Genomic DNA, 24,169 nt, shown 5'->3' with positions numbered 1-24,169 from the left:
TGTAGTGTTAGGAGTAAGTCAGTGACAGTAGAAGAAAGACAGAGAAGCGGAGCAGATGGGGCCAGGTTGGATTGGGTGTGGCAGGAATGAGAGGGAGAGAGGATCAGATCAGGAATGATGGTATGGCTGTTGGCAATGTCACAGCAAGTTAATTCTAATGGGGGACATGGGGTAGTTGTTTTTTGTCTGGTGACTGAATTTCGGGTCTATCCCATGGGCTGGGAGGTGTGTGTAAATCTAGTCAGGAAATTTCAGAAGTGTAAATAATGCACCTTCAGGCATTTCCATTTTTATAGAAACAAAAATAGAGAATGCTGGCAAAGGTCAGTAGGTCTGGCACATCTGTCCTCCTCTGAGGAAGGGTCAGCAGACCTGAAACGTTAACTCTGATTTCTCTTCAGAAATGCTGCCAGACCTGCTGAGCTTTTCCAGCAATCTCTATTTTTGTTCCTGATTTACAGCATCCGTACTTCTTTCGGTTTCCATTATTGTAGACGCTGTTTCAAAAGCAGACTACTTTTTAAAAACGTCAGCTCCACTTCAGTCTAAGCGAGACAGCCATCAAGCAGAGGCTGATGAGAGCTAGGCACTGTTATGTTTAAAATTCCTCCAGCTGCCATGTTTCCCCACATGCTTTGTGGACTCTGTCTCTTACACTGTGTTTCTTGTCTTCCTGTTGATACCTAATGCCTCATTCTAAGTGGATGGTGCAGATACTGGAAGGCCCTTCCTCTCATCTATATGCCTCTTGTTATAAAAGCTGCCTCCAAAGAAAATTGATTTACCTGCAGTTGTTGACTTGTTCGCCGAGCTGACTTGTTTTTATTCAGACGTTTTGTCACCATGCTAGGTGACAACCTGAGCTACAGGCCTTTGAAATACCTGCATCTGACTTCTTGACCATGGGTATGTGCTCCAAATCCATCCGATGATTATGTCGATACAAAAGATCAAAGTTTTGCTACACGACAAATTTTTGAAATTCAGATAGCTTATTTAATCAACGTTTATCTGAGTTTTCAGGTGTTTGGCAGCATAATCAGCTACTTTTTCTGTTGGGAATAAAAGTATTAAGTCAGCCTGCAGTAGTTGTCCTATCCAAATACTTGGGTAAAACTCAACTAGTTCAGGAGGCATGACTTTTTTGATGTCAAAAGCAGGAGAAGAAATAAATGCAATAACTATCACTAGAGAAAAAGGTGCTAGGCAAATTAATGAGAGTGAAAACGATAAGTCCCTGGACCTGATGGGATGCATCCTAGGATATCAAAGGAAGTAGCCACAGAGATAATGATGCACTGGTAGTCATCTTCCAGAATCCTTAGATCATAGAGTCCCTGCAATGTGGAAGGAGTGCGTTCATCCCATTGAGTCCGTACCAACCCTCTGAAGACCATCCCACCCAGACTCACCACCCTCCCCCAACTTATCCCTGTAACCCTGCATTTCCTATGGCTAATTCTGCTAGCCTGCATGTCTCTGGACATTATGAGAAATTTAGCATGGCCAATCCACCTAATCTATATATCTTTGGATTGTGTGAGGAAACCCATGCAGACACAGGAAGAAAGTGCAAACTGCACACAGACAGTTACCAGAGGCTGGAATTGAACCGGGGTCCCTGGCGTTGTATGGCAGCAGTTCTAACCATTAAGCCACTGTGCCGCCCCTAGAAAAGTTCCAGAGGTTTGGGAACCTACCAAAATAACAGATTTATTTCAAAAACAGGAAGGAAACACAAACAGGGTTATGTTCCTTAGCCAGTTAGCTTAACATTTGTTATTGGGAAAATATCTACGATAAAGGAAATAATAAGAGTATTTAGAAGTACATAATATATCAAGCTGAGTCAGCATGGCTACTTGAAAGGGAGATTATGCCTGCCAAATTTACTAGAATTCTTTGAGGAGGTGGTAAGCAGGATAGATAAAAGGGAAGCAGTAGATGTGGCATATTTGAATTTTGGGAAAGGTGTTTGATCAGTCCCAAAGAGTAGGCTATTTAGTAAGATGAGAACCTATGGTGATGCAGGTGTACATCAGCGCAAACATTAAGATTAACTAACTAACTAGAAGATGGTGAGTTGGGATAATGAGGTCATTTACAGGATGGCCGCATGTAGCCAGTACACTGATGCAGGGATCAGTGCTAGGGTCACACTTATTTACAATACATATTAATGACTTGTATGAGGAAAGTGAATGTACTAAAGACAAGACTGCAGATGTCACAAAGTTAGGTGGGAAGGCAACTGGTGAGGATGACAGAGAATGCAGAGAGATGTGGACAGGTTTAGTGAGTGTGTAAAAACCTGGCAGATGGAGTACAATGTGAAGCGATGCAATTTGGTTGGATGAATAGAGAAGCTAAACACAGCAAACCTTTTATTAACCAGCATTTGTGGGACCAGGAGTGTGCCAGTTGATCAAATATTCTAGTGGATGAAGAGGTGTACATAATCAACATAAAAATGCACACTGACAATAGAAGTGTAATGCAAGGGGTATGTACATCATTTATATTTTATTTACAGCATAGATCAGTTCAAGAATAATACAACTTAAATATAACTTACTGGCAGAGAGCCTTCCCACCTGCACCCTCACTGACTATTTGGACTTTGCCGCAGATTGGGGTAATACAGTAAACTTCTGGTATTTCAGGTATATAATTTTATCGAGAGTGTCGGTTCATAAGGTGCCAGTTAAAACTAAATTTGCTGCATTATTTAAATGGAGAAAGACTGCAGAAAGCAGCAGCACTGAGTGATCTGCAAGTCTTCAAATATGAAACACAAGCTAGCATCCAGGCTCAGTTGTTAAAAGGGAAGGGAAATAGACTGTTGCCTTAATTTCAAAGGGAGTGGAGTGTAAAAATTGGAAGTCTTGCCAAACTACTTAGTAAGACCACATGTAGGAAATTGTGATCAGTTCTGGTCCCTGTATCTGTAAGAAAAGGTATACTGGCATTGCAGGTGGATCAGACAAAGTTCACCTGGTTGATTTCAGCCAAGGAGGCATTTTATTATGAGGAATGTTTGAGGTTGGAATTGGACTCATTACAGTTTAGAAGAATGAGGGTGAGCTTATTGAAGCATGTAAGATCTTAGGAGACTTGACAGGCTAGATGTGGAAAGACTGTTTCCCATTGTGGGAGAGTCTTGGAGCAGAGGGCATAACCTCAGTAAGGGTCCCTCAGTTAGGATTGAGATAAAGAGGAATTTCTTCACTCAAAAGCATGCTGAACCTATGGAACTGATTATCATTGAAAGCTGTTGAGGCTGGTTAAGAATATTGAGGGCTGAGATGCAGTTTTATACAGTAAGGCAATCAAGAATTGTTGTGAAAAAGTAGAAAAGTGGAGAGAAGGGTGATCAGATCACTATGATGTTATTGAATGGCAGAGCAGATATGATGGGCTAAGTTATTTACTTCTGCTCTTACATTTTATGCTCTCTTGGTTATACAACATAAGAAGTTCTGCTCAGTTGCAATATTTTAAATCGCTGCATGCTTTCAGAGTAAAGAAAGCAGATGTTTCATTGTATGAGAGAAATGGCTTAAGAAATTTACAGCACAGAGACGTGCCCTCCTGCCCAACAGATCCATACTCTGCTTGACCCTCCTCCTGTCTTCATTCATCTCCATCCATTAACATTCCCTTCTACTCCTTTCTCCCCCTTGTATTTATCTAGCTTTCCCTTTCTGTTGGATTTAGTAATGACTAAATTACATTTATGGTTCCTAGCTTTGGATACCATTAGAGATGGCAAATGATTTTTATTCAGAATGTGTAAAATTTCAAGCAGATCACTGCTCAGTCTTCTCCTTTCTAGAGTAAAAAGCTCCAATCCCCTCAGGATTTCCTGGTCTGGTACTGTCCTCATAAATTGGCTTTGCTTTTTACCAGCTGATGTGGACTCTGGTGCCTAAGATGATATTGATGCTTTCTCCTGCCTGGAATCATTTATATCTCTCCTTTTAAAGTGCTTTTCTCTTCTTCCTATTAAATATTTTTCTGGTTTCTGCCTCAGATTGCCACATGTAATTAATTATCTCATTGCCTAAAAGCACTTCAGTCAAAAATCTTCCTTTATTTTGTCCTCCCTGCTGCCTCATATAAATATATTTCATGTCCTTCCACCTTGTTATCTGTTCATCCATCGGAGGGGCAATCATTCATTCTTTACCTTTACTAAATTCCCAGGTTTCCCTCACCCTTCATTTGCAGCGGCTGTTCATCTCAGTGTTGGCCTCACTATTCATGCTGCTATAATAAAAATTACCTCCAGTACCACCATATTTTTAATTTTTTGTAATTATCTCTGTGTCTCACATAATCAGATTATGGGTCATCCCTTCGCTGGTTATTTAGCTGTTAACATTTTACTCACCGTCTAACACTCCTGGTCACCTGCAGAAACTCATCATCTACACTCCACTCAGATGAGTTGTATGATCTTTTGATCTCTTTGTCTATAAACTCTCGGTCTGTGTGCTCTGCTCTCTCATTGCACTTGACAAAGGGGCTGCGCTCCGAAAGCTTGTGTGATTTCACATAAATCTGTTGAACTATAAGACCATAAGACCATAAGACATAGGAGTGGAATTAAGGCCATTTGGCCCATCGAGTCCACTCTGCCATTTAAATCATGGTTGATGGGCATTTCAACTCCACTTCACTGCACTCTCCCTGTCGCCCTTGATTCCTTGTGAGATCAAGAATTTGTCAATCTCTACCTTGAAGGCATCTAACGTCCCGGCCTCCACTGCACTCCATGGCAATAAATTCCACAAGCCCACCACTTTCTGGCTGAAGAAATGTCATCTCGTTCCCGTTTTAAATTTACCCCCTCTAATTCTGAGGCTGTGCCCATGGGTCCTAGTCTCCCCGCCTAACGGAAACAACTTCCTAGCGTCCACCCCTTCTAAACCATACATTATCTTGTAAGTTTCTATTAGATCTCCCCTCAACCTTCTAAACTCTAATGAGCACAATCCCAGGATCCTGAGCCGTTCATCATACGTTAAACCTGGTGTCGTCTGACCTCTGACTTTGTCTATCGCAGACAAACACTGGCACCTCCACGTTCTAATAAAACGGTAGGAAGTGCTAGAGAAACTCAGCAAGACTGGCTGATCTGTGAACAAAGAAAACCATAAGAAACAGGAACAGTGAGTAGACCTTTTGGCCCCTCAAGTGTGCTCCAAGATTCAATAAAATCATGGCTGATCTGACATTCCTCATATCCGCTTCACTGCCCTTTTTGCGTAACCCTTGATTCCCGTAACAGAGTTAATATTTAGAGCCCAATGACTTCTTTGGAACTCTAGCATCGTTGGTTTATTTTTCTTTTTTTAAATACAGCTGCTGCTGTTAGATGTGCAGAAAATGTTCGTTGCCAAACACGTCGTATTCCTCAGTTGTCCCGACCTTCCTCCCCTTTACTGCAATTCTCCATGCCTGAATGCAGCGTAACCCTGTTGATTCCCCACTCCCTCAAATGATGCTAACAGGGAGCACGCTGAGGGCTTGGTAACTGCAAGCTGTCCTTGTGAAGTCAGACTGTATAGGATACTCCTCCTGTTTCCATAAAACTGGCCTGGGCTACTCCAGCAATTCTTGAAAGTTTGGACTCTTGGTACATGGTGTCAACAGATCAAACCTCCCAGCATGATTATCGGACAACGTTCTGTTGGCCAGTGACTGGAAGTCAGGTCGTATTTTCCACCTGCTGTGTGTTCATTATTCCTTGATCAAATAATTTCAAAATATTGTCGATGCCTCTTTACCTGATGGATGTCAAAATAAATGTTTTAGTCAATTGAGAACTTCATCTCTTAGATCTGTAATAACGATTTTTCAGGTAAATGTATCCACAAACTAGCTATTGGTCAATTTTATGTCAATAAGCTGATTTAAAATGAAATGTGTTTATGTGAATAATTTGTTTTCATCTTCTGGTCCTCTTCAATTATCTCGTCTGGCGGTGATGACTTATCTTTGGCTCTGGTGATGCAGCACAAGTAGGGATTCTTCATCTTTGAGATTTAACACAGCTATTTTATTGTGGGTATCACTGAGTAACTCTCTCAAGCTGATTTCCTGAGATCTGAAGGGAGTGGTGACATTAGTTTGGGGGAAATAATAGAAAGGAGGGGGGTCTCTATTTGGCCTTATTGCTTTATTTCAATACTTCTGGGCCTTTCCTGCTGCTACCCCAAGATCTATCACTACCACCTACACAATGCCTGGAGTAGCTAGTTTAACTCAGACAGACGTGAGGAAAATAATTTTGATACTACAACTGCATATGCAACATGGAAAAGAGAGATAGATCAGGATTATCTTTTAGCAGGTGAAGTGGCAGATGTCATCTTTTTGACTGATGGGATGATGACAGCTTCACTTACCCATATTCCTGCTATTTCTCGAGATTATAGTTATGGCTCTCCATATACAATAATTTTTTATTATCCAGCGTCTATGGGACCAGAAGTTTGACAACTGATTCCATACAATCAAAAAGTCGCATAATCAATGTAAAAATACATAGTGAGTAATAGAAGCATAATGCAAAGGTATACACACCATTGTTATATTTTATTTACAGCATAAATCACTTAAATAATAACGCAATATTGTCATAAATAAAATTTACTGGCAGACAGCCTTCTCACTCACACCCTCGACAGACTACTTGGACATTGCAGGTGAGGACATACTGATTGGGAATTGAATCAACTGTTGATATTTTATGTGGCCATTCAATTGAACCAGAAGTATATTTACATTGAAATAAATTTAAAAAGCTATAATAATTGGACAGAATAGTATAGGTATTGAGAAATAAAGTTTTTGCTGGTTAAACGAGAGTGCCTGTTCATAAGCTGCTACTTCAAACAAAGTTTTCTGTAGAATGAAAATTACAGAGAGAATCTTTTTTAATTTACTCATACAAAGTTAGCATTGCTTACTGGGGTCAGAGATAATGTGAACTGCAGATGCTGGAGAATCCAAGATAAAGAGTGAAGCTGGATGAACACAGCAGGCCCAACAGCATCTCAGGAGCACAAAAGCTGATGTTTCGGGCCTAGACCCTTCAGAGAGATTGCTTACTGGCCATTGTTTATTGCCAGTCCCTGACTGCCCTTGAGAATGCAGCAGCGAGCTGCCTTCTTGAACTGCTGTAGTTCATGTGTTTTCAGTAGACAATTCCTTCCTTAGGGAGGGAATTCCAGGGTTTTGATCCAGCAACAATGAACGAACCAAAGATGTGCAAGTTAGGCTAAAGCACCCACAGTATTTGGGGGATGTGTAGGTTGGGGGTGTTAGCCATGGGAAAGGTAGAGTTACAGGGAAAGGGTAGGGGGAAGGGTCTGGTGGGATGCTCTTTGGAGGATTGGTGTGGACTTGTTGGGCTGAATGGCCTGTTTCCACACTATAGGGATTCTATGGAATGCGATGTATTTCCAGATCAGAATGGTGAGTGGCTGGGAGGAAAAATTTTATTGGGTGATGTAACTGTGTATCTATAGTCCTTGTCCTTCTAAATGTAAGTGGTCATGGGTTTGGAACATGCTGTCAGAGGATCTTTGGCGAATTTCTGCAGTGCAGATTGTTGATAGTACACATTGCTGCTGGTGAATGAGGTGCCAATCAAGCTTCTTAAGTGTTGTTGAAGCTGCACCCATCCAGGAAAATGGGGAGTATTCTATCACTAAAATAGGATGACTGACCTCTAACAACCACAGCCACCTGTACCAAATATGACTCCAATCATTACACTCAGTTGACTGCAGCTTTGATGTCAAGGGCTGTCACTTTCACCTCACCTCAGGGATTCAGCTCTTTTGTCCATGTTTGAACCAAGGCTGCAATGAGATCAGGAGCTGAGTGGCCCTGGCGGAACCCAAACTGGGCATCACTGAGCTGGTTATTACTGAGCAGGTGCTGCTTTATAGCACTGTTGATGATACCTTCCATCACTTTACTGATGATCGAAAGGAGACTGATGGGGCAGTAATTGGCTGGGTTGCATTTGTTCTGATTTTTATATGCAGGACATGCCTGGGCAATTTTTCACATTATTGGTTTGATGCCAGTGTTGTAACTGCACTGGAACAGCTTGGCTAGAGGAGCAGCAAGTTCTGGAGCACAGGTCTTGTGTTCTGTTACTGGAATGTTGTCAGGGCCCATAGCCTTTGCAATATCCAGTGTCTCCAACTGTTTCTTGATATCATGTGGAGTGAATTGAATTGGCTGCAGACTGGTATCTGTAATTCTAGGGATCGCTAGAGGACACTGAGCTAGATCATCTGCTGTGTGCTTCTGGCTGAAGATTGTTGCGAAAGCTTGAGGATGATGATATTTTAAGCTTTAAAAGAGGACAACTCCCCTTCACATTTTGCTTAATATCTATGTTATAAATGGTACATAAATACAGAGAAGAACTTCGGCAAACCTTTGAATGGATGCTTCAAAATATACGCAAAATATACGCAAAATATACGCTTCAAAATACGCACACACGTAAGTGACAAGAGTGAATTCACTGGAACTTGTTTAGGCAGTAACTTTAGACATACGCCTTACTACAGCTTTCATGTTTGTGATTTAACACTGTCACTTCCTTTAGGTTATGGAAATCCAATGCGATACTGTGAAAATCATTACTATTATGATTTGAGTAACATTTAAACTGTGTCTCATAGACAGGAAGGAAAGTGAAACTGTTTTCAAAACAGCCAGTTTTGTTTCAATTGATTGATTGTTTCTGTATATTCCTGGACACTTTATCACTCATTTCCATTCTTATTAAAGAGGGATATAATAGACAAACAACTTCTTCTCGACAGCTCATGATAATCTCACAAAAAGTGTTTGAACTTATCCACTGATCTATCTTTACCGTGCTCTGAATTATGATGCTGTTGCTTATCACCAAGGAAATATTGTCACCAGTTTGTATCTGTGTATTTTATGTTGTACTACCTGAAAATCACAGATAAGATATTGATCAGCAAACAATGTGAATGCCCAACATCTGTGAACAGGAAGGAGCATGTGATAAGAATGCTCCTGCTGTAACCATACTTGCAATTTTGTTCAGGGAAAGTGGACTGCTCAAGTATGAGGATCTGACCCGTTTTAAGTGTGGGGCCTCATTATTAGTTCAAATGTGCCTCCTACCAAAGCCCTTGGATTGACATATCACCAATGGACAGGAGCAGGAGTTCTGTGGGAGCTGGATGCCTGAGCAACCAAAAACAATGGCCCATGACATAATGGAGATCACCATGTGATTTTGGTAATCATATCTGCTGTAGCAATGACAATGAATAAAGAAAAAATAAAACCTTTGCCAAAAAATTTTGAATGAAAATGCAACCTTTTCATGATAATATCGCTAAGTTGATGGTGACTTCTTCAAATGCTAAAAGTTGAATGTTTATTTTATATTGACAGTGACTTGTCCTAGTATAATGCTCCTTGACTTGTAACTAAGACTAAACTGATTGATCAGGATGATAACAGAAATAATGTATCTAACATATGTACAAGCTAAATCCCAGAACAAAACCTGGCTTGATAGATCATATGTGAGTTTTTTTTAGTTGGTTAGCATGTTGGTTAGTTGCTTAAACACGTTCACAGAAGGTTACAGATTTTTGACAACACAATGCTGGTTTATTACAGAAAAGAGTAGAAAAATAAACCAAACAGCTATAGATTTTGAAAATCATTTAAAAGATCTTAACACAAACAGCAAAACAAAGTTTTAACCCCTCCCAACACTTTCTGTTACAGACACTCAAGTCCAGGTAAATTATACTCCTGTCCAATCCTTTAGGTTTCCGCTTAACTGCCTCTTAGTTTCTTTTTGTTGGATTATGGAGATAATTTGTCATTCTAAACCTGCAGGCGTGAACTTTTCATATTTCTGAGGCCATAAGTGTTTTCAGTTCCAACAACTTGAAGAGGTCAGGTTATAAACTCTCCCTGCCTGGAAACTTCACAGACCAGAAAACACTGCTGCTGAGATGACATGTTCCCTTCAATGTTGCTGTAAAAGACTATTTCTTTCTGAACTGAACTGAAAGAATTGATTCTTTTGCTCTGAAGTAAAAGTAAAGTGAATGACCTTGTTCAGTTTAGTGTGTTATTCATAAACCGAGCAGTATGAACATCTTACTACTCAACAGTGGAGATTTTCTCAAGATTCTTATTGCAGTCACATGCTTTCTTAGCAATCACTGTTCCAGAATGATTTTCTGACCTTTTATTTTTGAAAGATCTTCACAGAACTGACTAAGATCCATCTAAATCTGTTTTAAAATCTAACTTTTGTGAGTGATAACAAATAATTCTTCTTGCACACACACACACACACGCGCGCACATGCACACGCACACACACACTTTTGACAACTAATGGTTCACTGAATTGTATTCCGTTTTATAATATGCTGAATTTGCACATATTCCTCTGTTTGCTTTTCTTCTGCCTTTTCTGTCTCTCTTTATACTGTTAATAGATCTCTATTTATTTCCTTCTCATTTTACCTTGTTTCTCTTAATATCTCTTTATATATCTCTCCTTTTCTCTCTCCTTTTAATATTTCTTTCTCTCAATCAATTTTTCCTCAACCACCTGTTCACGCATGTTGGTATATATTGAGAAAGTTATTTATTTGAACAATTAGTGCACTTGGTCCTTTAAAATTACACGTTCACTCGCTATATGACTTGAACACTGCAATATTAATTAATTATAATTACACTTCATGAGTCAACACATTTCAGTCACCAAGTTCAGGCAGAATTTCATTAGTTCAACAAATGGGTATTGCTGTTGTAGTTAATTTCTATATGAACATGTTGAAAAATCTGTTAATATTTAGATCTTGATTTCTGCAGACTGTTTACAATGAATGAATTTTATTATCCTCACCTTGGTCACAATGATTTTGACTAAATTGGAAAATGTCTTCATTAAGTAAATAGCTCTTTGTCAGTTTTAAATTTCCTCAATCTTTGCTCAAAATGTTAGCACATAATGCCTTATTCTGCTAACATTCTCATTGCACAAGGAAAATGGTACATTCTTGCCAGGTTACTTTCAATGTCTAAGGGAGCAGCTGAGAAACATTTTTCTTTAAAGAGAAAGGCTAGCTGGGATTTTGGAGGGCCAAGTCATACATTTGCCACCTGATACTATTAGCACAGGCACGGTGGCTCAGTAGCTAGTGCTGCTGCTTCACAACATCAAGGACTCGGGTTTGATTCCACCCTCGTGCGACTGTTTGTATTGAGTTTGCATATTCTCCCCGTGTCTGCATAGGTTTCCTCCGGTGCTCCGTTTCATCCCATCATCTAAAAATGTGCAGGTTAGGCGGACTGGCCATACTAAATTGCACACAGTATCCAGGGATGTGCAGGCTAAGTGGATTAGCCATGGGAAATGCTAGGTTACAGGGATAGGAATGGGGGATGGTTCTGGGTGGGATGCTCTTCATTTAGCCGAATGGCCAGCTTCCATACTGTAGGGATTCTAAAATTCAATGATAATATCACTTTATTGGCTAACACAATTTGTTTCAACAAGCATTTGTGTTAAATATGAATTTTGAGTTTATGCAGAGATGTAGTGTACCTTCCAATATGCCATCACCGTTTCATGCTGTTGCACACAATTAAAACAATTCCATTAAACTTAGTTCTCATGCATTGAAGTTTCCTTTTTTGTGCAATGTTCAGAATATGGCACTTGCTTTTCATACCACTGTAATGGACATTTCTGTTTAGACTTGACCACCAACTTGAGATTTAAGTAGATATTTATAAACTGGAGTCACTTTGCCACCTCAAATTTAAATGCAAGCTTAATTATTGACTTGGCAGCAATTATTTTTATCAAAACTTGACAGCTGTTGTATGATTCTTGCCAAGCAGACTACTTTGGAGCTTCTTTATCACAGCTGTTATACAGAACACCTGTACCTTCACTAAACACACAGTATGGGACATAAAAGCAAACACAAATGAGATTTTTATTTTCCATACAAATTATGTGATTGTCTTGTTTTTGTTTAGTGATCTTTGAGAGCTGCCGGGTTTTTGAATCAGGTAAGAAATTTATCTAACTTACAGACAATGGGTAGTAAAATGATGAAGTCCTTCTAGTTAAGAACTGAATATATTTTTATATCCTTGCTTGTACATAATCTTCTAACAACCTCTCCCCAACCATCTACAGTACATCCTTGCACAATACTCCAGCTGTTCAAAATCCCACATATAGCGAGTGAGCAAGAAGCCTGTCTGCGACATCCAAAATGATAAGAGAGCACCGTACATCAGAACATTCACCAGCTACTGGAAGTAATACAAAACTAAACTCATTATTGTACGAACCTCTCAAAAATTAAGCACTCAACTCATGACTCACACTGTTCTGGACTTACTCTGAACTTCTCTACATGTTGAAACTAACCTTATTTTCAGAGGATAATCCCAAGGACACCGTGCAGTCAAGAAATGGAAATAAGATGGATACTTCGAACACCAGAAGTAATGTTGTGTGAGCAGTAAATATACAGTTGCAAGTGATATTTTGGATACAGTTAGAGAGATGAGAACATAAATAGGCAAGTGCAGACCCATCAGATAGAGAACAGTGGAGAGGTTTTGCAGCAGGATTGATTGGTCAACTGTGTCAAGACCGCACAGAGGTTGAGTAGAATATGGAGAGAGGTTTCTATTGTAACAGTAACAGAGATCATCATTGTCATGGGTCGATGCCAAAATGTAATGAACTAAAGCCATTTACTGTGTGTAAAATTCCCATTTCAGGCAATATAAAAGTGGTGATTTTACAGGATCACATAAAAATAACACCATTAATTTCTTGTTGCTTCTTATTTTTTTCATTGACAGATCATCAGATTATGGAACCAACTATGTAAAACTGAACCTGCAGTCTGGCACCAACATAATCACCAATTTCTACATTTGTCCTGCAAACAAGAAAAAGGTACAGTAAAGCTCAAATGTGGGTACGGGAGCCAGTGAGTTATTTTTAAGACCTTTCTCACCCACTTCTTTTTCCCAAAGTTGTAACGATCTTGATGCAGGTTTTCAAATAAAATAACTTTCTTTTTACTGTTACAAGTCACCGCCAAGTAAGCACTTTATACAGTTTAACACACAAAATTATCACCAGAAAACTAGGGATGCTGCAAAAGGCAGAAACTGTTCCAGCTTTGTGCAGGATTTCCTCAGCTTTTTATTTGCCAATGGTTCAACATGACAACATACAATTTAAATTTTGTAACCTATCGGCATTTTATCTCCTTTTTTTCCTTAGCTGTTGAACAAGAAAATTGGGCATTTACTTTAAAATTCACATAATTGATCTTGTCATGAGATTCTTTTATTCCTACGTGGAATTATAAATATTTTCCTTGCATTTTGAAGCAAAGTTTCTGTCTTGTTAACTCTGGAAATGCAATTTCAAGAAGTGAAATACCAGCTCTAACAAAAATGAGTTATTTTCTTTTAAACTCTTGCATATTTATTTTGTTCTCAATTCAACTTGATCTGGCACTGAGGTTTCATGTAGAAACCAAGAATATCTGCATTTTGAATCTTATTCAGTCATGTTCATGAATCAGCAGGGTGCCATTTTAGAGTGTCCTTCTTACTTCAAAATAAAAGACATGTTGTTGGCAAGGCAAACAGTACAAAGTGTAGCTGTGTTTCTGTAAAGGGACGTGAAAATGGAAACTCACCTTTGCAGCATGACTACATCAATCTGGCAGATGATTGCAAAATAACTGGTTGCTCTGTACTTTTTTCCATTGTCCTAACTAGCCGCTGTGCAGTTGGTAACCAAAGGCCTTAGTTTTCCCCCTTTGGGTATATGATGCATGTACTATATTTTCATAACTGGCTTTTATGCATATGGTAGCTTTTCTCACAAACAGGCTAAGAATATTAGCTAAATTCAGTGTCTTGTGGAATGTTTTTAGTTTTATCTCTATAGCTTTGGGCATTGTTAAAAATTGGTAGGACGCTCACAATGTCTCGTTATGTCAAATGAGAAAATTAAATATTATTAGGTGTTGAGCTGTTGCGGGTAGGATTTATCTGAAAATACATTCTGTTACAAGTAGCAATGGGAGCAAATGGTTCATTGTAACTACATGAAATGATTCCTTCCTGGTAACATTACTTAAATAGCAACAATTGGGTTTACACTGGGTCACTTGTGTTACTGATGCGGACACCACAGAAGGGGTTAACTATTTTCTGCAAGGAGCCATTATTCTGTCTTTTGCTAAGAAAAAATGTTCCCTCAGAAACTTTTTGCTGTATCTAAGAGAGAGGTGAAATTTGATGAAATATTAACTTGCCTGCTCATATACAGACAAAAATAAATGCCAGAAGTTTTTCTTTCTTGAATGCTTTCAAAATAGGATGGCATTCAGGATATAACTTCCCTATTAACAAAGTGTGTCGCTGAATGAACACAGCAGGCCAAGCAGCATCTCAGGAGCACAAAAGCTGACGTTTTGGGCCTGGACCCTCTAGGCCCGAAACGTCAGCTTTTGTGCTCCTGAGATGCTGCTTGTCCTGCAGAGTTCATCCAGCTACACACTTTGTTATCTTGGATTCTCCAGCATCTGCAGTTCCCATTATCTCTGATCTATAAATTCCCTATCCCCAGGTTTCCTCAAGCTAAGTTTTGACATATCTATACTTTGAGATTACATTGTGTTTTTTATGATCTGATTATGTCACATGCAGTAAGTCTGTCTTCAGATTTCTTTTGCATTTTGAGTGTGATAAAAAGAATCAAATCATGTAGCAAGTACTTGAAGGAAAAAGATACTTTTTAGAGACCAAGTGTATGAGATTAATCTGGTCAAATCTGACAACTTGCTTTTCTTTAAACTTTGAATACCAGCCTTTTGATGGGCATTAAAGTGAGCATACCCTCATTTATTCTGGATCAGAGTTTCTTGAAGATAAGGTCATTCCCCCAAATAATGCGGGCGTCGTACAAGTAATCTTTTGCTTCAACTGCTGTCTTTTTTTCCCTATCCTTAGCTAGATCAAAAAAAATCCGTTATTTTTCTGGTTTGTACCAGTTTACATTCAATATGCAAATCTTTCAGACATCTTCATGCTTCAAATGTACTTAACTCAGTCAAAAGTCGAACATTTTCAGATGTGGGAATCCCATTTCCACTTCTGACAGATCCTACTTTTGTTATGAAGGAAAAGTGATTCATGTGTGAATCACACAGGATGACCCAAGTTCAGGACCTTTTGAAATTAGTGTCGTAGTCAAACATTCCCTAATATGGCTATTGCATAGTTTTAAGGGTAGATATAGTCATTTAAGTGTAATTGTCTGAAATTTTTGAATGATCTGCTCTTTAAGCATTAAAATAAACACAGTATGTTGTCAGTGAGAGTCAAGAAACAAAGGCAGCAAAATGGCAACACGATTCCTTAATATTAATTTTCAGACTTCATCTCCAGTACTGCCTTTGTGAAAATGGCCAAAGTTTAGAAGGTTCTTTTAGCTTTATAATTTAATATAAAACGAACACCTCACTATTGATTCCTTAAAGTGATGCAGTGAAATGCATAGCCTCCTCAGGAATCTACATTAATCTGCCTTCAGAGACACAGCATTTCTCACAATAGTGGGACATTTCATTCATCATGCTGGCCATCTCCAAACTACAAAAGAAGTAGGAGCAGAAGTTGGAATTTTAGTTGGAGTTTATGACCGATCATCAACCTCAACTTCACTATTCTGCACTGTTCCCTATGTTCAGTTAGTATCAAAAAAATCTCACATCCTGTGTCTGGAATGTCTGAGCTTCCACTACTTTGTGGAATTGGGAATTTCAAATGTTCAAAATCCTATGAGTCAAGATGTTTCTCCTAATCACAATGCAGAGTGTTGGACTCCCTTACTCTAAGTTTATGATCTTTGTGTTTAATTGCAAACTGTTGTTTTGCAAACAAATTTGTGCTCACTAAGAAGAATATTTTTAAAGAATATAATGTTATTTTATGTAAATTCATTATCTTCTTCAAGAAGAAGAGGGGCAACTTTTTCACACAGAGAGTGGTTCATTTGTGGAAAGAACTGTCAGAGGAAGTGGTGGGTGCAAGTACAATTACAACTTTTAAAAGACATTTGGACAGATACATGAATAGGAAAGGTTTAGAGGGATATAGGCCAAACACAGGCAAGCAAACTAGTTTCGTTTGGGAAACTTGTTGGGCATGGATGAGTTTGTCCAAAGGGCCTGTTTCTGTGCTCTGTGGCTCTATAAGAAATTAAGTTCCTATTGATCAAAAAATTCCATCTGACCAACACAGATAATCGATTAAGGTTTTAAAAATGAGCTTAAATAGATTTAGGTAGACTCCTTTAGATCAGAATTAGGCAGAAGTAATAAAATCAAATAGGGAGTCGGCAATAAATGCTGAAGTAATTATACAGAAAAATTGTGGCTCAGGTAAAAATGAAACATTAATTATGCTAACTATACCACCATAACACTCCATTGCATAATGAAAGCAAATGTATTCTCTTTTTCACTCTTACCTTAATGTGAACTGTGCAGTTGTTCCATCCTCTGCCTGGCATTGAAGCATCGAGTCTTCTTTTTTCAATTCCGACAGATGCTGACTCACTTGCAGAGTATCTAACTCTTTTCTGTTCATTTCAGAATTCCAGTACATGTATATTTGGGTTTTGTCTTAGCAATATAAATGCTGTTTTAATGTGATCTACGATATGGTCTTGCATGGACCATGAAAGTTAAAGAAAATTAAAAGAAAATTTGGAGAGGGCAGAAGGCATCCACTACATGGAATATAATGATCTTTATCCTCCCTCCACATCTCATCCAAGAGTTGGGAGATAGTCAACTCATGGCATATATTCAAAGAGTGCTAGTGAATCATATGCAATCTGTTAGAGAGTACGGTCTTAATTTTCAATGTTCTTGAAACACAAAACCCTCACCTGAAATAAAAACAGAGATTATGCTTGAAATACTTTGCCGGTAAGGCAGCATCAATGAAATGTGATGAAGGTTCATCATATATTGTTATTACGATTTGAAAATTTATGAAAGTGGACAGAACCATATATAGCTTAGACTTTATTTGTATTTCTGTATTGTGTGTGTTAAGATGGAGCGACATAATTTTAGTTCCATTTTTGATTTGTTTTGTGAGTGGTGCAGGGTGTCTGGAAATTTGTTTATGTACACTTAAATGAGGCTTTAAAAAAGGTGAATAGTTCATTGTTTTAGAAGACAAGAGTAAAATAGATGAACAACCAGTTGGACTGTTACCTAGCAATAAGATGTCTCATGGCACAGGGGGAATAAAAATAAAATCAAGTTTCCTTTTAGAAAGAGAGAATGGTTCAGGAAGGTCAATGAGAGGGCAAGTTACATCTAGACAGAAGCAGCACGTTAGGAGAGAAAAGAGCTGTAACATCAATGATGCAGTTAGGGCAGAAAAAATGTATGGATGTCCTGAATGGCTTAGGATTTCATAAAAGAAAAGCAGAATGCTTTAATATGTCAGAGAAGGATATATCCTGTAAGGTTGTTGAATGCACAACTTTAAGGAACTCACAGTCAGGAGTAAGGGATTTGTGTTTAACAGTTTGTTTAAGAGGCTCTGAAAAGATATTAACTAAGTGAATGACATCAAGTGAATCCAGAAGTTTGCCAGAAAGAAACCAAGTTCTAACATGACACCTAAACAAGAGCCTTTGAGGTGGAAATGGGGTGACCTTTCACCCAGATTTGAGTATCTGTAAGCTGTTGCTGAGCGTAAAAGAGTTGATTTTTTAATTTCTGATATTTGTAATAAGATCATTTCAAATAGTTCTTCCATAGTGTGAGTGGGTTGGTTAACTCAGTTGACTGGATGACTGGTTAGTGATGCCAACAGCCAGGGTTCAATTACAAAACTGACTGAGGTTATAATGAAGAACTCTCCTACTCAACCTCTCCCTTGCCTGACGCATGCACTCCCACAGTTTAAATCACCACCAGTTGCGTTTGTTTAATGAGAGAGCAGCTCTATGACCCAGAAAGCCATGGCAACTTTACATTTAACACTGAATATCATGTGAGATAATTTATATTGTTTTTCCTTTCATATGTCATAAACTTTCCCATTCTTTTGTTAAATGCCCATTGGCAGCCACTTATGAATATGTTCAGTTACTGACTGCTGTGGTAAACAAATTGAAAAATAAATCTTATGGTCTAACAAGCCGGGTTTGTTCTGAATTAATCATCAGCTAAGATTATATCAGGAGAGAAACAGAATCAGTCTTTCAGGTTAATGACCTTTCTTTGGAGCTGAGGAAAGAAATAAATGTAACCTAAAAACACACTCTTCATTTTTAATTACTTTCATCAACTTTCTTCCAAAAATCTAAGCCTTAACAGAAGATGTCTTTGCAATATTTAATTTTTTGAAAGTGCATAAAGAACTAATTACTCAGATGCTCATCTCCAAATGTGGTGTTAAATTACTGATGGTGGCCTTAAGTCATATAGATTTTAGGACTGTCTCCAGCCTTGACTATGTACATTGTACTCGTGCTTGGAAATCCCTAAAAAGGTAATGAACTGTGAAAGTGGCAGGAATCACAAGCTGTGTGAGTGCCCTGTATCTCTATTTAATTGATTAACTCTGAAGTCCTGAAGCATCCAGTACTTTCTCATTCTCATCATCATTAGTACATCTATTTAAAATATACTGACATTTGAGCCTTGCCTGCTGCAATATTTTAAGCTATTGTAACAACCTACTTTCAGTATAATTAATTAGTACATCACAAGATATTGGTTTCATTCTGATTAAGACCATTAATAAAGTATGAATCAATATTATTTGAATTGCATGACATAAATAAAGTATTAATTCTTAAACAACTTGCTCAGTCTCATTGCTTCACTACTTTATTCAGCTGCCATTGATGTTGTATCCCTGGCTAAGGCCAGGAAGGTGACCTGCCTCTACTGCTGTGTTATAACATGTGAGAAAAGATGCATGTTGCAGCCTTTGGTGAATGCATAGTCAGATTATACCTCCCTCCATATAGTTGTTTCACTGATATCAATTACGTGATCTGCAATAGATATCAGATATAAGCCAACATTCCATCACTCTTTTCTAATGCTCTGTGTATCTGTTTTATGATGAGATTTAAAATTGCCACAGGCATTACCATCATGAAGTTTATTCGATGGCTAGTAATTTCAGGAGTAAACAAATTCATCTTGTGCCAGAAATGTTCAAAGCAGCAAGTGAGCCCTGAACACACTTTTTAGTCCAGATAGAATGTACATTTTCCAAACTTCTACAAAAAGAAACTGTTTCAAGTCCTTGTTAATAAGTTAAAAGAAACTCCTGAAAATATTAGAACTGCAGACTTGTACTTTTTGGAGACAAGAGACGCATAGCAGAGTAAATAAGTTTATAGAAGAAAGACAAACCTTGCATTCTCACTGGCCCATCCAAAGAATTTTACAGCTAGTGAAGTGCCTCTTTGAAATATAGTCATTATTGTAGAAAATGCAGAAAGCCATTTGAACACAGAAATATGATAATAGAATCATAGCGTCATAGAATTTTACAGCATGGAAACAGACCCTTCAGTCCAACTCGTCCGTGCTGACCAGGCATCCTAAATAAATCTAGTCCCACTTCCCAGCACTTGGCCCATTTCCCTTTAATACCCTTCCTATTCATGTACCCATCCAGATGCCTTTTAAATGTTGTAATTTTACCAGCCTCCTCCACTTCATCTGGCAGCTCATTCCGTGGACACACCACTGTCTGTGTGCAAAGGTCGCTCCTTAGATTCCTTTTAAACCTTTCCCTGCTCACTTTAAACCTATGCCTTCTAGTTTTGGAGTCCCCCACCCTTGGGAAAAGACCTTGTCTATTTACCCTATCCATGCTTCTCATAATTTTATGAACATCGACAAAGTCACCATCAGCCGCTGACACATCAGGGAAAATAGCCCCAGTCTCTTCAGTCTTTCCGTATAGCTCAAACCCTCCAACTCCAGAAATATCCTTGGAAATGAGTAGTTGTGAATGTTTCTTGGGTAAATATTGACAACAAGTATATTTACTTGCATATTATGTGGAAGGTGTCTACTAAAATGTATGTATCTAGCTAAAACAGTGTTGTCACAGCACCCTGATCTTCATCAGATGTTTCTATCAGATACCTTTGGCTTAATGCAGTGCTAATAGAAATGACATTTCATTAAATAACGAAAGAAAATATTTCATGTCGTTAAATAATTTAATAAATTGATGGAAAACTAGTAGCAATTGCTGTATTAATATTGTGGAGAGAGTTTTCTGGGAAAATAAAAGTTATAAAAAGCAAGTTCACAACAGTGGACTTTGATATAAAGCATGTTAGGACTTGAAATGTAAAACCAACAACAATGTGCTATGCCAGGATTGTCAAATACAAATAAATAAACACATTCCATACAATAGATAATAAAATGTGAGGCTGGATGAACACAGCAGGCCAAGCAGCATCTCAGGAGCACAAAAGCTGACGTTTCGGGCCTGGACCCTTCATCAGAGAGGGGGATGGGGAGAGGGAACTGGAATAAATAGGGAGAGAGGGGGAGGCGGACCGAAGATGGAGAGTAAAGAAGATAGGTGGAGAGGGTGTAGGTGGGGAGGTAGGGAGGGGATAGGTCAGTCCAGGGAAGACGGACAGGTCAAGGAGGTGGGATGAGGTTAGTAGGTAGCTGGGGGTGCGGCTTGGGGTGGGAGGAAGGGATGGGTGAGAGGAAGAACCGGTTAGGGAGGCAGAGACAGGTTGGACTGGTTTTGGGATGCAGTGGGTGGGGGGGAAGAGCTGGGCTGGTTGTGTGGTGCAGTGGGGGGAGGGGATGAACTGGGCTGGTTTAGGGATGCAGTGGGGGAAGGGGAGATTTTGAAACTGGTGAAGTCCACATTGATACCATATGGCTGCAGGGTTCCCAGGCGGAATATGAGTTGCTGTTCCTGCAACCTTCGGGTGGCATCATTGTGGCAGTGCAGGAGGCCCATGATGGACATGTCATCAAGAGAATGGGAGGGGGAGTGGAAATGGTTTGCGACTGGGAGGTGCAGTTGTTTGTTATCTACCATTATTGAATAATTATGAAAGTAAAGCACTCAGAACAAATCCACACTCTGCTTTGCATGTTGCCAATTCAACAAAAGCATACAGGAAGTTTCATGTACACACAATTGACTGAATTTTAATATTGAAATTATATGGCCGTGCTAGTGTTTGTGGGATAGTTTTTAATATTTCAATAGTTTAAAACAGAAGATTGTGAATTGGCAATAAGAACAAAAAAGCTGTGGAAACTCAGCAGGTCAGGCAGCAGTTGTGGAGAGAAACAGAGATTATGCTTCAGGTTGATAACCTTTCATCCAGTCTGAAGAAAGATAGAAACATAATAGCTTTTAAGGGAAGGGGCAGGAAGAGCAAAAGAAAGAACTCTGTTATGATGGAGGCTTGGTGACATCAAGTAACAGCCATTGGTTATAGAGAAGAAACAAAGATCTTGTTCATATATGATGTAAATTGCTAATAAAAGCCATCTCAGCACATTATGAAGGAATCAAGAAAGAAAAAATAAGATGCAGACCAACACAGTAAAAGAAATAAGATGCAGAATGAGATGGAGGCAAAGGTTTAGGATCTAATGTTGAGATCAATGTTGAGTGCAGAAAGTTGTGTTGAGTTAAAAGGTAAGGTGTTCTTGTGTTAAGCTTTGCTGAAGCATTCAATCAGGTAGTGGGCAGAGAGGCTCAACATATAGAAGCAAGTTGGAGAATTAAATCACATTTTGCATCCCTCCTGCTTTTTACTTCCATTCAACTCCTAAAGAGCTGTTAAATAGGTTGATGACTCGTTATCACCTTTTACATTATTTTGCAAAATCAAACATCCCTGTAACTCATCTTTTATTTAATAATTGAATATAAAATTAGAGTATGTTTTAGAACCCCAATTAACCACGAGGTTAGCATTAGCTAGCTTTATGAATCATGTTCAACCAAAACATTTCCATTGAAATATTACATGCTGTGAATTAATAACTGCAGTTGTTTAAATTTATGTGTCACTAAATACTCCTAATTCATTATTGCAAATCATGCCGTTCATAAAATCTTTCCATGACAGTTTTGCAAAATAACTTGTTCAAAAAAAGGAAAAGTTGTTTGCTGATGGCAAGAAGAATAAGGATAATTGCAGGACACATTGTGTACACTGTACTGGTACTGGAATTTGCACAATTGATTTCGGTCATGAAAGAGCATTTAAGCTTTGATGGTTCTTTGTGTGGTCATGAGCTGACAAACTGACATTGTAGATAAATGATTCTTGAGGTAATAATTCCCAGATTACTTGTACTGGGCTCTGCTGACTTCCAGAAAGATTGCTATTGTTTGAATGTTCTTGGTTCAGATAAATAACCAGCTTTGAGCCATGGAACAAGCAGTGATTGTTTTCTACACTGAGGCCCATGCACTGACAGGCTGAGCGAGGACGATAATTAATTGGCCAGAACAGGCTCAGTTGCCCTGACTAAACATGTTTTCCCAGAAGCCTTTTCATTGTGAGCTAGTTACAAAGTACCTAGCAATACCTGCTGTATTTTCTGACTTATGTTGCTTGCCTGGTTGTTGGACATGAGAGCATTGCTCAAAATGATGAATTGTATTGGATTGATCGTGTGGATGACAATATATGAAGCACTGTTTCCATGACAAAAGTTCAGCTTCCTGGCACCTGGAAAATAAGAACTAACTCATTTATTATCTGGATCATTAAATGTCATGAGAAGGGTGTAGTGATCCCTAATTTCTCTTAAACTTAGGAAGGTGTAATAAATGTACTGAGATGAAAATTACTTCCGTTTAATAATTTTAAACTCAGAATAGCAGATGAAACAGTTATTAAAGTTTTTTTTACTTAAAATCATTTGTGCATCTGTAGTTGGTTAAATCTGGTGTTTGGAACATAGGAACAAGATGAGCGTACCATTCAATTCCGTGAACCTGTTCTGCTGTTCAGTTAGATCAATTGGATATGTTTGATCTATATCTTAACTCATTGTATTCATGTTATCTCCCTACCTTTGGCTACCAGACATTCAATTAGAGTCAAAGAGTCTTCCATCACAGAAACAGACCCTTTGGTCTAAATCATCCAAACATCCCAATCTGGCCTAGTTCCATTTGCCAGCATTTAGCCCAAATCCCTTTAAACCTTTCCTATTCATATACCTATCCGGGTGCCTTTTGAACGTTGTAATTTTGCCAGCCTCCATCACTTCCTCTGGCGGCTCGCTCTATACACACACCACCCTTTGCATGAAAAAGTTACCCCTCGGGTTCTTTTTAAACCTTTCCCCTCTCACCTTAACCCTGTGCCCTGTAGTTTTGGACTTCCCCCACCCTGGTCTATAACCCTATCCATGCCCCACATGATTCTATAAACCTCTATAAGGTCAGCCCCTCAGCCTCTGACTCTCCAGAGATACACTGATGGAAACAAGTAAGTCTCACATATTTAGTGCAGTCCCTCACACCATGCATTATTTCTGTTCAGAATCATGACCAAATTGTGTTTGTAGCTGAAATAGTCTGCTTCCTTCCTGCCCTCTGTTATTTACATCAGAATATTAAAATTAGCAGCAGGAGAACACTGTTACCTGTTCTGCCATTCAATATGATGATGGCTGCACCTAGACTTTAACTCTCATTTTTTACATCACTTCGAAATACTTTGATTCCCTGGGATCAAAAGTCAAACCATCTCAGCCTTAAATATTCTCTGATGGTACATTCTCTGGAGTAGGGAATTCCAAAATGAAGGTATTTCACATGCCTTTCCTAAATAATCAATCCCTTAGCCTGTAACTGTGCTCCCTTGTTCTAGTTCCTCCAGCCAAGGGAAGCACTCGTTCAATGAGTACCCTATCAAGCCCCTCAGTCTTGAATATTTCAATAAGAAGACTTCTTATTGTTTTAAACTACAAAGAATGGCCTCTCATCCCAGGGACCAA

General features: G+C 38.7%; 1 protein-coding gene across 3 annotated transcripts in view; it reads left to right on the top strand.

Annotated features, from left to right (window-relative positions):
* Positions 1-24,169, top strand: part of sorcs2 (sortilin-related VPS10 domain containing receptor 2) — a 569,963-nt gene that overhangs the window by 174,238 nt on the left and 371,556 nt on the right. For all 3 annotated transcript variants that reach the window (XM_048531558.2, XM_048531550.2, XM_048531562.2), the window contains exon 3: positions 12,939-13,035. In XM_048531558.2, the coding sequence (XP_048387515.1) occupies positions 12,939-13,035 (97 nt within the window). The remainder of the gene's footprint in view (positions 1-12,938; positions 13,036-24,169) is intronic.

The sequence above is a fragment of the Stegostoma tigrinum genome, chromosome 1 (genome assembly GCF_030684315.1).
Source record: "Stegostoma tigrinum isolate sSteTig4 chromosome 1, sSteTig4.hap1, whole genome shotgun sequence".
Lineage (NCBI taxonomy): Eukaryota > Metazoa > Chordata > Chondrichthyes > Orectolobiformes > Stegostomatidae > Stegostoma > Stegostoma tigrinum.
The sequence above is the reverse complement of the archived record's forward strand: the minus strand, read 5'-3'. Positions and strand labels throughout refer to the sequence as shown.